A 14,068-nucleotide genomic window follows, 5' to 3' on the forward strand; every position below is an offset into this window, starting at 1 on the left:
TACCTCAATAATAAAACAACTCAATTTTTTTAAATGGACAAAAGATTTGAACAGATATTTCACAAAAGAAGATACAGAGATGAAAAGTAAGTGCATGAAAAGATTCTCAACATCCTTGATCACTAAAGAAGTGCAAACTAAATCAATAATAAGATAAATTCCACACACAATATAATGGCTAATGTTAAAAAGACTGGCAATACTAAGTGTTGGTGAGAATGCAAAGCAAATGAAACTGTCATGTATTGCTTGTTGGAATGCAAAGTGGTCCAGTCACTTTGGAAAACAATAGGGTAGTATCTAATAATCTTGCCAGACAACCCAGCAAGTCCACTCCTTGGTATTTATTAAGAGAAAGGGAAACATAATCACATGAAGATGTTTATGCAAATATTCATAGCAGCATTATTCATAATAAACTAAAACTGGAAGCAACCCAAATGTTTAAAAAATATAAATGTCTGTTTTTTCTAGCTATTACTGCTTAACGAGTAACTATTTTCCAGGAAAACATCTGTAAGGGTCTGTATCTCTGGCACACAAACCTCTGCCATCCAGGAGGCTACCAAGGTGCCCCGGGGCATCTCTTGTTCCTCACCAGGTAAATAGCCATATTATAGTTCTCAACAGCTTTCTAAATAGAGTTTGTCTTAATTGCTCTCCTAACTACTTTCCCTGCTTCCACTCTGGCTTCCTCACAGTATATTCTCAATAAAACAGCCAGAGTGATCCTACAAGAACATGTCTGAGCAGATCACTCTTTTGTTCAAAACCCTCCCAGTGGCTTTCCCTCTCACTCTAAATAAAACCCCCAACTCTTACAATAGTCTATAAGATCTTACATGGTCAGCGCTGTTACCTCCCTCCCTAAATCATCTCATCTTGCTAAACCCCTTATTCACTCCATTAGAGCCACATCTGTCTATTTGCTTTCCCTGGGACATGCCACACACATTCTACCTCAGGGCCTTTGCACGTGCTGTTCCTCTGTCTGGAATGCTCTATTCCCAGATGGCTCCCTTATTTACCTTTGTAACATAAATAACAACTCAAATATCAACTGAAAAACAAGAGCTTCCCTGACCACGATATTTAAAATAAACTCCTTCTCTGTTAGCCTTCTCCAAACTCTCCCATTCTTTTTGCTTTTTATTTATTTACTCTGAAAAGTATCACCACCTGACAAATTTTTACTTGCTTGATAAACTAACTGTAATCCTATCCACTGTAATAGAAGCAGAGACTTTGGCTCTTTTATTCACTACTATTTACTCTAGTGTCTATAATACTGCCTGGTACATAGTAGGTGTTTACTAAATATTTGTTGAATTAATGAACTTTCATGCGATCACCATTTCCATCCCTATCTATGTACATTTTTAACTCCCATGTATCTTCAAATGTGCAAAGCTGTTACTATACAATTGGAAGACATTGCTGACTAACTTTGTATTACAGAACTTTCCATTTGTGAATTATTCTTACTAATGAGCATCAGAAATTGAAATAAAAAAGGTCAACCCACTAAAATTATTTTGACGTACTTGCTTCTCATGTTTTGCATTGTTTTCATTTTGCCTGTTTATGAAAGATGTTCTCATATCACTTATCTGCTGAGAATAAGGAGAACGCACAGTTCATTTTAATGTCATGTATATATGCTTTAGAAAATGATTAACTTATCTGGAATGAAAAATAGATATTGAATGATGACATACAAACCAGGTAAATAGCTATTGAAAGTTTTTCCTACTGGTTTCTATACATTCTATAAAGATAAAGTACAAATAAAGAACATATGTTTCTACCTTACTCTGAATTTGGCATATCTTTGAAGTAAATAAATATTTGAAAATGTCTTCACCAACACTTGGAACTTTCTATTGTTATATGTGACAATTATTTAGTATTTAATTCATGTTCATATTTTATCTCAATATCTTCCTTTCGCTAAGAAAATCAATTGAATTGAATTTAACTAAACATCAGCTATGATTCTTGACTTTTAAAATTCTGGGGACTTCCCTGGTGGTCCAGTGGTAAAGAACATGCCTTCCAATGCAGGGGGTGCGGGTTCGATCCCTGGTCGGTGAACTAAGATCCCACATGCCGTGGGGCAACTAAGCCTGCGTGGAACAACTACTGAGTTCGTGCGCCTCAACAAGAGAGCCCACGTGACGCAAACTTCAGAGCCCACGCACCCTGGAGCCTGCGCACCACAACTGGAGAGAGAAAAAATCCACATACCACAACTAGAGGGAAGCCTGTGCACCACAACAAAGAGCCTGTGCCGCATCGAAAGATCACGCACACCTCAACGAAGACCCCACACGCCACAGCCAAGACCCGACACAGCCGAAAAAACACAGAAAATAAATAAATATAATAAAAAATAAAATTCTGTATGACTTTTCCCATATGAAAAGCAAACATGACAAAATAATCTTTCCGAGGCCAAATATCATGATTTCCTCACAGCATGAAATAAGTATTATGGCTCTGTCTTTGTTATCCACCTACCTTTCAATCCATGTATGCATCATCTACCTACCTGTCAACAAACTCATTAACGTTCACACTATATATATAATTTATTGAAATACCCTATGTATTACTTTTGCATTTATTGAAACACAAATTTTCATATGGATTTCTCAACTCTTCACACTCTATGAAATAGCTGATAGTCTATCAATGTCAAAATTCAACAGACTGCAGTAACATTTTAAAAATGTAAATAGGAAACCTGAGAAACACTACAAAGATGGAAATTAAAAAGTGTGGTAAGCTAGGAGGCAAGGGGCTTAATTGCTCTGCATATTAACTATATTTCTAGAATAATTTTAGTCTATCAGTTGAAACGGGAAGTAACATTTCCCTCGATACGGCCTAGATAAAGCCCGTGATCTGCCCTCAGCTTATGCAATTAACTTCCAGTGCATTTGCACACTGGGAATGCAAAGCCAAGTAATTTTCACCCGGAGTCCTTTCTATTTTGGCATTTCTGACAGCATTCCCAAGAACCCTCCACGAATTTAGAGTGCGTTTAAGTCAGCATACACATAAAACTCTCTGATACTCAATCATCATTCTCTTCAGAGCCTATTGGACTTACTTGAATTTGTCGCATATGGACTGCTAGAGTAACATTTTCTTTCTTATGAAAACTCTCTTTTTTCCCCTCTGGTTAGCACTACCACCTGGTGACCTGGAGAGCCGATACTGAACTTCTGTTTAATCCTCACCCTAATTAGCTGAAGCAGCTGAGCAACAGGAAACCCCTGCCTCCCTCCCTCCTGAAGCTCAAATCCACTGTACTCCAGGCCATTCCACTTGAGGAAGGAAGAAGTCAATCTGCGATTCAAATGTGGTCTGATTCCGCAGGGCCACGTGCTACTTCTTAGCTTCTGAGTCGGCCTGTACCCATATCTTTAAATAACATTAAATAGGCTTTGGCACAGTTGCAAGAAGTCCAGTTTTCCTAATCTGATGTTTTCTCACATCCAAAATAGTGAAGGCCTCTTCACTAGTACTCCATTTCACATAAGGGCATTTGAAACATTCCACACAGGCTAGTTGAAATTGCATGCAATTAAGGGAGAACCTCGTGTATTTAAAATAATCTCCCAAGGCTTTAAGATTTGCCATATAAGCAAAAGTGTGTGCTATTCTGAATTAACTGCTCACCTTCATTGCACAAAATGTTGGAACTAAGTTTCCTTTCCTTTCCGCTCTTTCCCAAATCATTGTCTCTTCAAGTATAAAAATGAAATCTTCTATATTTTCATAGCAAGTAGAAACTAACGTAAAACACTTATTTTCCATTACCTTTATTCTAGTTTCCTTATCAGGATAGCATTGCTACCTCAGATAAATAAGTTATTGAAGCCCAAAATAGATTTTATGAGTTCTAGGAGAAAAATGCGAGCAGTTCTTATAACTGGCTGATTAGTATGTTTGTTAAGAAAGCTTGCGATCAGAAAGGCCCCTAAGAATCTCTGTTCCAAAGTGAGAAAATATCATTACAAGACACCTTAAAGTAATTACTCTAGCATAAAGCCTGCATGAATACCTATATTCATATATTCCTCATTTTAAAAATTTCTCTATAATTTAATTTATCATAATAAAAATGAAAAGAGGTTTTTTGAGATTTCTTTGAAAATTAGGCTTTTACATGAACAGACTAAATGCCAGAGGATTCATTTACTTTTCTCCACAGACTAAGTCTACCACAAAACTCGTTTTCTTCTTTCTTATCAATTATTTCTTGCTGAAAGAACCTATTTCCTTTCCTTTCCTTTCCTTTTCTTCATCTTTCTAAGTTCCTGAGTCCCTCAAAGACTACCACAGAATAACTACAAAAGCTAAAGATGCCTTCTTCTCACACTTAACACTTGCTCCAGGTAGCTCTACTGTTCCTGCCTACTTGCACTGTCAATAGATTTACAAATTACTCCAGGTTTAGACGCCAGATTAACTTGCAAGAAAATTCTGCCATGTTGTTCACCCTGGAAAACTACTGAACACCTCAGAATTCAATATGCATGTGTATGGTTGATCTGTGTTAGTATGCTCATTTGGGAGCTCAGCTTGGTGCTCTGTGACGACCTAGATGGGGAGGATGGGGGGTGGGAGGGAGGTCCAAGAGGGAGGGGATATAGGTATACATATAGCTGACTCACTTCATTGTACAGCAGGAACTAACACAACATTGTAAAGCAATTTTACTCCAATTAAAAAATAAATAAATAAACATAAAGGTGTCTCCTAATTATATGAGAAGCCTCCAGGAGATTTCCATGCTTGGGAAAATTTCTAAGACACCCAGATTTTGAGTTTTGTTCACAGCTATCAGACGGCATATCCGAAATGGTAACATATTTAATAACAAGAATAGAAAAGTGTTTTTGAATAGTTAAAACTGAATCCCTGATGTCCTGATTGTTGAATGATCAGCTCATGACACTAGGATCCAAAGAAAGCCACCCTCACTGCTATTCAGGATGCTGCTCTAAGGCCTTTTAGCCCCACAGGAGCACCTGCCTGTCTAAACCAATGCCATAAATACCTTCTGGGCCTCAAAAGCAGTGATTTTCATATTGCCGTGGGTGTCAGAACCACAAGAGGTGCTTCATAGAATGCAGATCCTAGGTGGTGGGAATATGCAATTTTTAATAAAACGTCTCAGGTGCAGTGGTCCTGATGCAGGTGGTCTCTCAGCTCATACTCAAAGCACTGCACCTGAATATGCAAAAGACTCCCAGCAAGCAGGAGAGGAGATAACTCAAATTCATGGAAGGAAAAACACTAAGATGATACTATCACAGTCCAAGAATCTAACATCAGAGGAATATTTAGGTCTCTGTGCTAAAAGCACATATTACAAATATCTATTCAAGTGAAGTTGATGGTATAAATGACCATTTTGGAGGAAGCTTTACCTAAATAATTTAAATTATGTGTGAACAGGTATTTCAAATTATTGGGAAGCTTAGAGAAATCCTAGAGAAATTCTTATGAAACCTCAGGCTCAGGTTTCAAAGCAATTATAAAATCAAAAGAATCGTAACTTTGTGTCAAATGTGACCAGACAGTACTAACTACAATGTGAATTCTAATTTTTTAAATTTGTGAGACACTAAAGAGCATATATACACATAGTCAAACAAATCTGTACTTGCATTGGGAAATTTAGACTATTTATTCTTAAAAAAGAATGGCTTACGCAAATCCATGTAAGCTACAAACATTACACTTTTGTAACTCAAGAGTGCAGGCTGTTATGAAAATGGATCAAACCTAAAGAAGGATGTCGAAATATCTCTCTTCTACTTTCTACTCAGCACTCTCAGACATTAGACATTAATATTAAAACATTTTCACCTACAGAGCTGAAACACAAATTTTGCACTGGAAGTTTACAAATTTGCTTTTGATTTAATGCAGTACAATTGAAATGTCTCTAAGAAAGTCTGTCATCTTCAAGAGCCACAGGCCTGCCCTTATGCCCCAGGAGGTTTGAACTTCTCAGAAGTACCTGGAATGTATGATAGCTCCCCCTAAATCCTTATCTCAAGGACAACATCTGTGACTCCACCCTCAAAAGGTTTCTAAAGATAGCTCAAAGGAACATGTTACCTCACTCTTTAACCTTGAGCAAACCGGCTACCCACCTCTAGGAACAGTGTGGCTTGAAAATTCGGGAATCTACTCTAGCCTTTTACTGGGTAATCACAGAAAGAAAGCTGAAGACTCCCAGCTCATTATAGTAAATGTCCTGAAAATGCTTTCAAACTATTTTTAACATTTACTGTGACAAAGTGTTGCGTAAACTAAGACCAATTGGAGGCCTTTTGGATATGAATTTTTAAGTAATTTCATGCAGAAAGGTATGAAATGAGAGGGCTTCAAGGTGACTTTTTTGTATATCTCAAGAGGAATGTTAGCTGATAAAGACAAGTAATTAAATCCCCAGCCTCAGAGATGTGAGAAATATTGTGATCTCTTAGGGATGGCCACAAATCTCCTGCACGAACTCATTATGAGTCACTATTCAGAGCATGGAAAGATCTGCCCTGGCCAGAAAGTCCAAAAGCATAACTACAAGCTAATTTTAAATAGCCTTTGGTCAATGGCAGAAGATTGGAAGCATATAGCTAACAATAAATCTTGTTTTGCAATAAACAATTTTATCACTTTCAGGATTTCATAAGTATTTAATTGTAATCCTTTTGCACACACATTCTAGTGGCTTAACAAAAGATAAATAAGAACATAATCTACACATGGTTACTTCTCCCAAATGATTCTAATATAAACAGCTGAAGAATCATCCTTCTCTCCCTGCCCAGTGAGTACAATATAAAATCCATTTTAATCAGTATTCCCGGTATTCTATTATTAATAACTCTCATGATTCCATTATAAAACACAGCTAAGGAAGAAAAATGTTTATACTGAGATTATATAGCACTTTCAAAAAAGAAAAAGGCAGGAATTGAGGAAAGAATTCTGAAACTAAATATCCTTTTTGAAATCAGAATTTATAAAGCAGTAGACAATGTCAGAGGAATCCAGGATTCTTAATCAGGTTTTGCATAGCCATGTTCAGGTGAAGTGAGGCAGTCCTGTTATCTCCATAACCGAGTGGGGCAATCAGGACAAAATGTCCAGTCTGCCAAGGTATTTCTCATAAAAGGTTTCTAAGTCATTCCTTCTCAATGTCCCCTACAAAAGGTCAACACATTACAATTTAAACATCCAGCCATCAACACAGGAAAAGCTACTCTTCCTCTAGCCCAGTTCAAGATGAAGTTGCTTTTTAGGTACATAATGCTCCTATTTTCTGCGATGAGCAAAGAAGTAACGAACACATGTTTGGCAGGGGAAACTTTAAACAAGGTACAGGAGAGCCATCCAGAAGACACAGAACTTCTAATAAAAACTATGATAGAGGAAGTCTCGCAAGGAGCAGATTAGTACCAATCAGTTTGCAAACATTGTTAAGGCAGTTTTAACAATGCTGCTATCAGTCCTGAAACTAAGGCCCAGAAACAAAAACAATGCATGAGGGTAGGTTTGAGGTGTTCTCATAGTCTGCTTCTTCATGAGCCATTATATTTTCACTGGCTCACATACTGAACTTCCAGTTCTCCTAACATATCGCAGATTTATAAACTCAGAAACAAGTTGGTAAAAATGTATTTATTAATTTTTTAACTTATACCGTCTTCAAAAATGTATTAACTACTACTGATGACAGCTCACCAGTACTTAGAGCACTTCTAAGTGTGACATTCACAATCTCCAGGTACAGGTTCTTGTGCTTATTGTTAATAAAACACTAATACTTTAGAAGATATAACTGCTATCTTATTTCTTAACAAAATTTGCAAACTAAGTTGTAAGATTCTGTCCTAGTTAGGCTTTTTTAGGTGATTGGGTCCTTAATGGAATAGCCTATAAGAGAAATTTTTAAATATGCTATGCAAGCTAAAAATATATGTTATGACATTAATAATGCAATAATCTGGCATGTGTTCTACAATACATAATTGAATTTTCCAGGAAACTGGTGACTAAATAAATAAATCAATGCAGTAACTGCCCAGGGCAAAGGTGGTGATGATGATGATGATTTATCTCTGGAACTCTTACATATGAACAAATGTTCCAAACAGTTTTCACGTATTTTGACTATTTTCAAACAAAATACCACATAGGTCCACAATCCAGTTCTACACACTTTTATAGCTTATTAAAATCATACTCAGAGCATGTTAATGACTTTAAATATCCAAATCCAGTGGATATTATACTTCCTAAAGCGCATCTTCCAAATTTCCAGTTTCTACTACATATTAAGCTAATAAATAACTTCAGTAAGAGTTCTCACGTTATCTAGCTGCCAATTCCACTCCTTCTCAAATCTACGTTTTAATCAATTTGTTGCATGAGCATCACTGTGGTACCAGTTCTCTTGCCCTAAATCCATCCTCTAGTTTACACTTTTTCCTGCTCTCATTTTATTACTTTTAAAACTTTAGTAGATTTCCATGGCAAACTTTCATTTTTCTGATGGTATTTCCTATATGATGTCCTCCATAATCTTTCTAGACAACATTAATTCTTTATATTACAACATTTGCATAATATTTTATTCATCGTATTGACATACTGAATATAGTTAATTGTCTACAGTGTACTGTCCCTGCTAGACCATGAATTCATTGAAAACAAGAAATGCATCTTGTTCATTTTTATATCTCTCAATCTAGCAATGCTTCATCAAAACAAAAACCAACAACAAACATGAACACCCAACAAAAAATATCTAGGCATTTAGTCACTAATTTCAAAGTTCAAGTCATAACACAATGATATTTGCGAGGCAATTGACTAATTCCTTACACACAAGTAATGAAAATTAGAGCATCTAAGTGCAGAAGCAGTGCCATTTCCTATAGAAGCGTATACCATAAAAAATGAGGAAATAATATGACATTTCTAGAACCAATGTAAATAAAGCTATAGAGCTTGACTTAGGGACCTAAAAAAATGGGGAGAAACAAGATGTTTTGATATTGGAAAGCTCACATTTGAAAATACGTTAATTCTTTAAAAATTAACTTATAAATCCAATCAATGCATATTCAGTCAAAACTGCAGCAGGATTTTTAATGGGCTTTGTCAAACTGATTTAAAAGTCTATACTTAAGAGAAAACACATAAGATTTTGAACAAGAACAAGAGAAAATGTTGTCAACCACAACATACTATAAAGCTAATCAGAGCAACATGGTACTAGTGCCAAAAACAACAGAGACCAGTTAAACAGAATTGAATCAATTCCCTAAAATATAAGCATTTTCATTAAGATAAAGATATCATTTCAAATCTATGAATAAGAAAGTCCTTTAAACAAATAGGATTAAATAATTGGTTATAAATATATTAATGTTAAAGAAAATTAGACCACTCTTCCATTCTATACATAAAAACTAATTAGAGAAGGAAGGGTGAGGAGATGCAAAAACAAAATAGCTTTCAAATAAAAAATGATATATTTTCAAAATGTTCATATAGAGAAGATCTTCTATGGAAGTCAGAACCAAAGAAACAGAAAGCTACAAAAGGAATGATTTAACACATAAATTAAAAGCCTTTGAGATGATGAAATACACCACAAAGTATAAAAAAAAAATGACAGTGTTGAGAGAAAATACTGTAAAATTGTTTTCTACAAAAAGGAGTAAAATCCAAAAAAATCCAAAATATATAGGAAAAGGGTAGGAAAAATACCTCACCCATCTTCTATTAGGCTTTTGTTTTTCCTTTAACCAGGTAACAATTCACAGAAGAAGACAAAATACACATGGCAGATGTATATGAAAAGATGCACAAGTTAATTCAACTAGTTCTGTAACAGCTTCAAAAAAATTATTTTTGCTGCCATACCGTCAAAAATGTAAAAGATGTATATACTCTTTATTATCATGAAGGGTTTGGGGGCATTGGGCCCTCTCGTATGTGGTTGATGGAGGGCTCTACTGGGAAACCCTTTAGAATACAATTTGTAATATTTATCAAAAATCTTATACTCTTTAAACCAAAAATTCCTCTTTCAGGAATCAATCCTATAAAAATACGTATATGTGCAACAAAAGACTGTTCAAGCACACTCAGTGCAGTCTTGATTATAATAATGAAAATTTAGCAACACTGGAATAAAGCTCCTCAGATTTATTTTTATAAATGAGTAGAAAACAGAGTGTATTTCTGTTCACGTAAAAAAAATTAAACTGTATGGAAATGTTTAAAAGTGGCTGGATTTGGGCTTCCCTGGTGGCGCAGTGGTTGAGAGTCCGCCTGCTGATGCAGAGGACACGGGTTCGTGCCCCGGTCCAGGAAGATCCCACATGCCGCGGAGCGGCTGGGCCCATGAGCCATGGCCGCTGAGCCTGCGCGTCCGGAGCCTGTGTTCCGCAACGGGAGAGGCCACAACAGTGAGAGGCCCGCGTACCAGAAAAAAAAAAAAAAAAAAGGCTGGATTTATATACACCAAATATTAATTTTATCTGTGAAGAGGGAGGGTAAGAGCTATAGGATGTCATGGAAGGAGTAAAAGAAAATTTTCACATTGTTATCTCTCTTGTTTTAATCACTACAACTAGAATGCATTCATGTGGTTTTTATATATTTAAAAAACAACCATAAAAAATACCTAGAATATGTGTACTTAATTGCACAAAAAGATAGTGGGCCTGAAAGTTTATAGTTTGAATAATTAATAGTTAATTAGCAATTCATTCAACAAATATATATTGGTATAATCCTGTACCAAAGATTAAGTTAGGCAGTAGTAATACAAGGATGAGACAAAGCCCTACCCTCAAGATCACCCAAAAATCACAGGGACCCAGAAAAGTAGTTGAACTACAAGGTGACAACTGCTAAAGTACAGATCCACAGGATGTCACCTTATTCTTTCTGGGAAGGACAGATAGGTTTCAGGTAAGGTTGTGCAAGTGAAATTTTATTTTTAAGTGAATAGCAATATTCCCAACAGACAAGGGGAGTGGAAAGGAATTTCATATAATGGGCAGTCACCCTGACCTGAGGTCATAAGCGCTGCTGTGCTACTATCTGCAGTTGAATGTCACCCCTCCACCCCTCACTTAAAACCTGTGCACCCTTAGCTAAGAGACTTAACCCCTCTCAACCTCCACGACTCAGCTATAACATGGCTGCAGTAACCACACCCACTCCATGGGTTTACTGAGAAGACTGAACAAAATCATTCATAAAAGCCTCAGTACAGTACCTGGAACATACATATTGATAAATATTTGCTACTCTTCTGTTTGTTATCTATAAAGAAGCCAAAAGGAGCATGGTGTGTTCAGGAAACTGAAAGAAGACTGACTCAGGTTGGTAGCAAAACTTTGAAACATTTACTAGAATGCACTGAAATGTGAATAACCCTTAACTCCAAGTGACTGCAGGGTGTTCCCAAGTAAATGCAGAATAAATCTAATTTTGTGTTTATTTACTTTCATGCTAATAGGAAAATTATCTCATGATCAATAGAACAAATTTCAATATATATTCAAGGAGATTTGCACATTCCCCTGGTAAATTTGTATAAATGATAATGAAATTGTTTACTTCAAATGTTTAAGGCTTCCAAAATTGTTATTGAAAGCAATGTTCTGTATTAGACAACAAGGAATTTAATTTTGGAAAAAAAAATCATCTACTAAAATTAAAATATTTCATTAAAAAATAGCTTCTATCATTTAATGCAGATGAGTCAAAGATCCTTTCAATTTCCACCTTTCCATCTGCCCTCTCTCTTTAGGATATCACTACTTGTTTGCTTTCTCACCATCATTTCAAACACGCAAGGATTCATATGAACTACCACTTCAAATCCCCTCAATCTTCCTATATTACCTGGCTCTTCTATTACTGCATATATATGAAGCCCTGGCCCTGTCAATTACTAGCTATATGACTTTAGGTAAGTTACTTGACTTCTCTGACCCTCAGTCTCCTCATCTATATAATGGGAATAATAATAATACAGATCTGCTTATCTCATAAGGTTGTTGTGAAAATTATACAAATTACTATATGTAAAACAGAACAGTGCCTAGAAATTTATGTGTTTAATTAACTGGTAATATTAGTTCTCTTCTAGTTCCCTAACCTTTCCTTGTGGAACTCTTAACATAGCTCTCTTTTGCTTGCTTCTCTCTTAGGGCAATGTTACATTAAGTACACTCTCTTACTGGCTTTCTGAACTCTCTAAACTTCTATGTCAAAATAATCTTCATATCTAATGCTTTCTTCAGAGTCTTCATATCTTACTTAATCTTTATCTCCACATATGACTATCTTGTCAGGCTTTTCTCCACCTCTATCATTTCTAAATTTTTGTCCCATAATATCAGATTATTAAAATTAAAACTACACTGATGTGAACAATAAAAAATATTAAAAGGACTGAGTTATTTTACTATTTAGCCTCAAAATTGAGTAAAATAGCTTGGGTTTACAATCAACATTACTTTAAAGGAATAGCTATTTAATGACTATTCAAAAGAATAACTGATTTTTAACATTATAAATCTAACTATGAAAATAACACAAATATTACTATAACTAGCACTATAACTTCTGCTACAAGATTGATATATATTTTGTCCAGAACAACTTTACCCAGTAGAATATTTATTTCTGTCTTGCAGCACAAGATTTTCATAATGAATCACATTCAAAAATACATTAAAAAAAAGATATACTAGTATATGTCATGAAAAAAAAATGCCGATGCTTCAAGGTACTTTACATCAAAAATTAAATATGGCACAATGGTCATTTTGTAGAGTTCATTAATGAAATTGTAAAAAGAGTATTAATCTTGAGTGTTAAATTGAACTTGTGGCAAAAACTGATCAAGCATCTCCTGACTCAGAAATACCCCACGGCTACTATTGACCAAGAATTTGGGACACTGATTATAATTCATATCCAAACACAAAGGGTGTGAGACAGAAATTATTCTTAAAAGATTTCTTATTCAATACATATACACTATTTAGCTTAATAGAGGAAGTCTTAAGGGCATTCGTTTTATTGTGGAGAGCCACAGGAAAACATACCTGGCTAGGCTGAAGGCATCGTCGATCAAACCTGCTCGGTTACTGACAGAGAGAACCTATGAGGTCAACCAAAAAGGAAAAAAAAAAAAAAAGGAATCACTTAGGAAAAAAAAAAAAAAAAAAAAATGGAATCACTTAGGATTAAAATGGCAGATGTTCATATGTCAAAACAGATCTTTGATGAGTAAATCCAGTTTACCTCATGTTTCCTGATTAATTGATCAATTAATAATCTCCAATTCCTTAAATCATAGTTGACTCTAAAATAGCCAGTTTGATTGATGTTCCCCAGTAACCAGCTTCCTTTGTCCAAAGAAGTTATTCTGTGGTGTTCTGAAAACAGCATTTTAGGGGGTAAGAGAGATTTGCAATTTTAAGGGTTAAAATAGAGTGAAGTATGTTTTCTTAATACCAGATATCACAGTACCAATAATTAAAAGAGGACACCATCCTAAATACCTAATTGAAATCTACTCTTTAGTCAATCACTATAGCTAGAATTTGCTAGAAAACCTTTAGTAGCTTACTCATTATTACTCTTGATAAAACCCTGCTATGTATATATAATTTTCTTTCTCAAGATAAATGTAACCAAGAAATCTACTACTGTATTCATGTGGCTTCCAGTTACATTGTATATGTATCTGTGGAAAAGGCTTCAGGTGCACATTCTACTTATTTTATTCAGCAAGAAAGTGATTAAAACAATAGGGCTCATTTATTTGAAAGTCACTATTATTTCTTACCCTTTTCCTTGTGCTTTCTTGGGATGTGCTAATAAATAACAGACTTTCCAGCATCATCAATAATGTTGGAAAAAGGAACCTCATTTATTTAAGACTCTAATATTTCTACATATAATTAGAACAAAGATAATAAATTCTGCTTATTGGAATCAC

At 35.3% G+C, this 14,068-nt stretch overlaps 1 protein-coding gene across 1 annotated transcript in view; it reads right to left on the minus strand.

The window, feature by feature from the left end:
* TRHDE (thyrotropin releasing hormone degrading enzyme) overlaps window positions 1-14,068 on the minus strand; it is a 384,497-nt gene that overhangs the window by 63,337 nt on the left and 307,092 nt on the right. The window contains exons 11-12 of the mRNA XM_024736370.1: window positions 13,369-13,502; window positions 13,170-13,225 (exon numbers count right to left, since the gene is read on the minus strand). Of these exons, the coding sequence (XP_024592138.1) occupies window positions 13,170-13,225; window positions 13,369-13,502 (190 nt within the window). The remainder of the gene's footprint in view (window positions 1-13,169; window positions 13,226-13,368; window positions 13,503-14,068) is intronic.

This window comes from Neophocaena asiaeorientalis, unplaced genomic scaffold (genome assembly GCF_003031525.2).
Source record: "Neophocaena asiaeorientalis asiaeorientalis breed wild unplaced genomic scaffold, Neophocaena_asiaeorientalis_V1.1 scaffold134, whole genome shotgun sequence".
Lineage (NCBI taxonomy): Eukaryota > Metazoa > Chordata > Mammalia > Artiodactyla > Phocoenidae > Neophocaena > Neophocaena asiaeorientalis.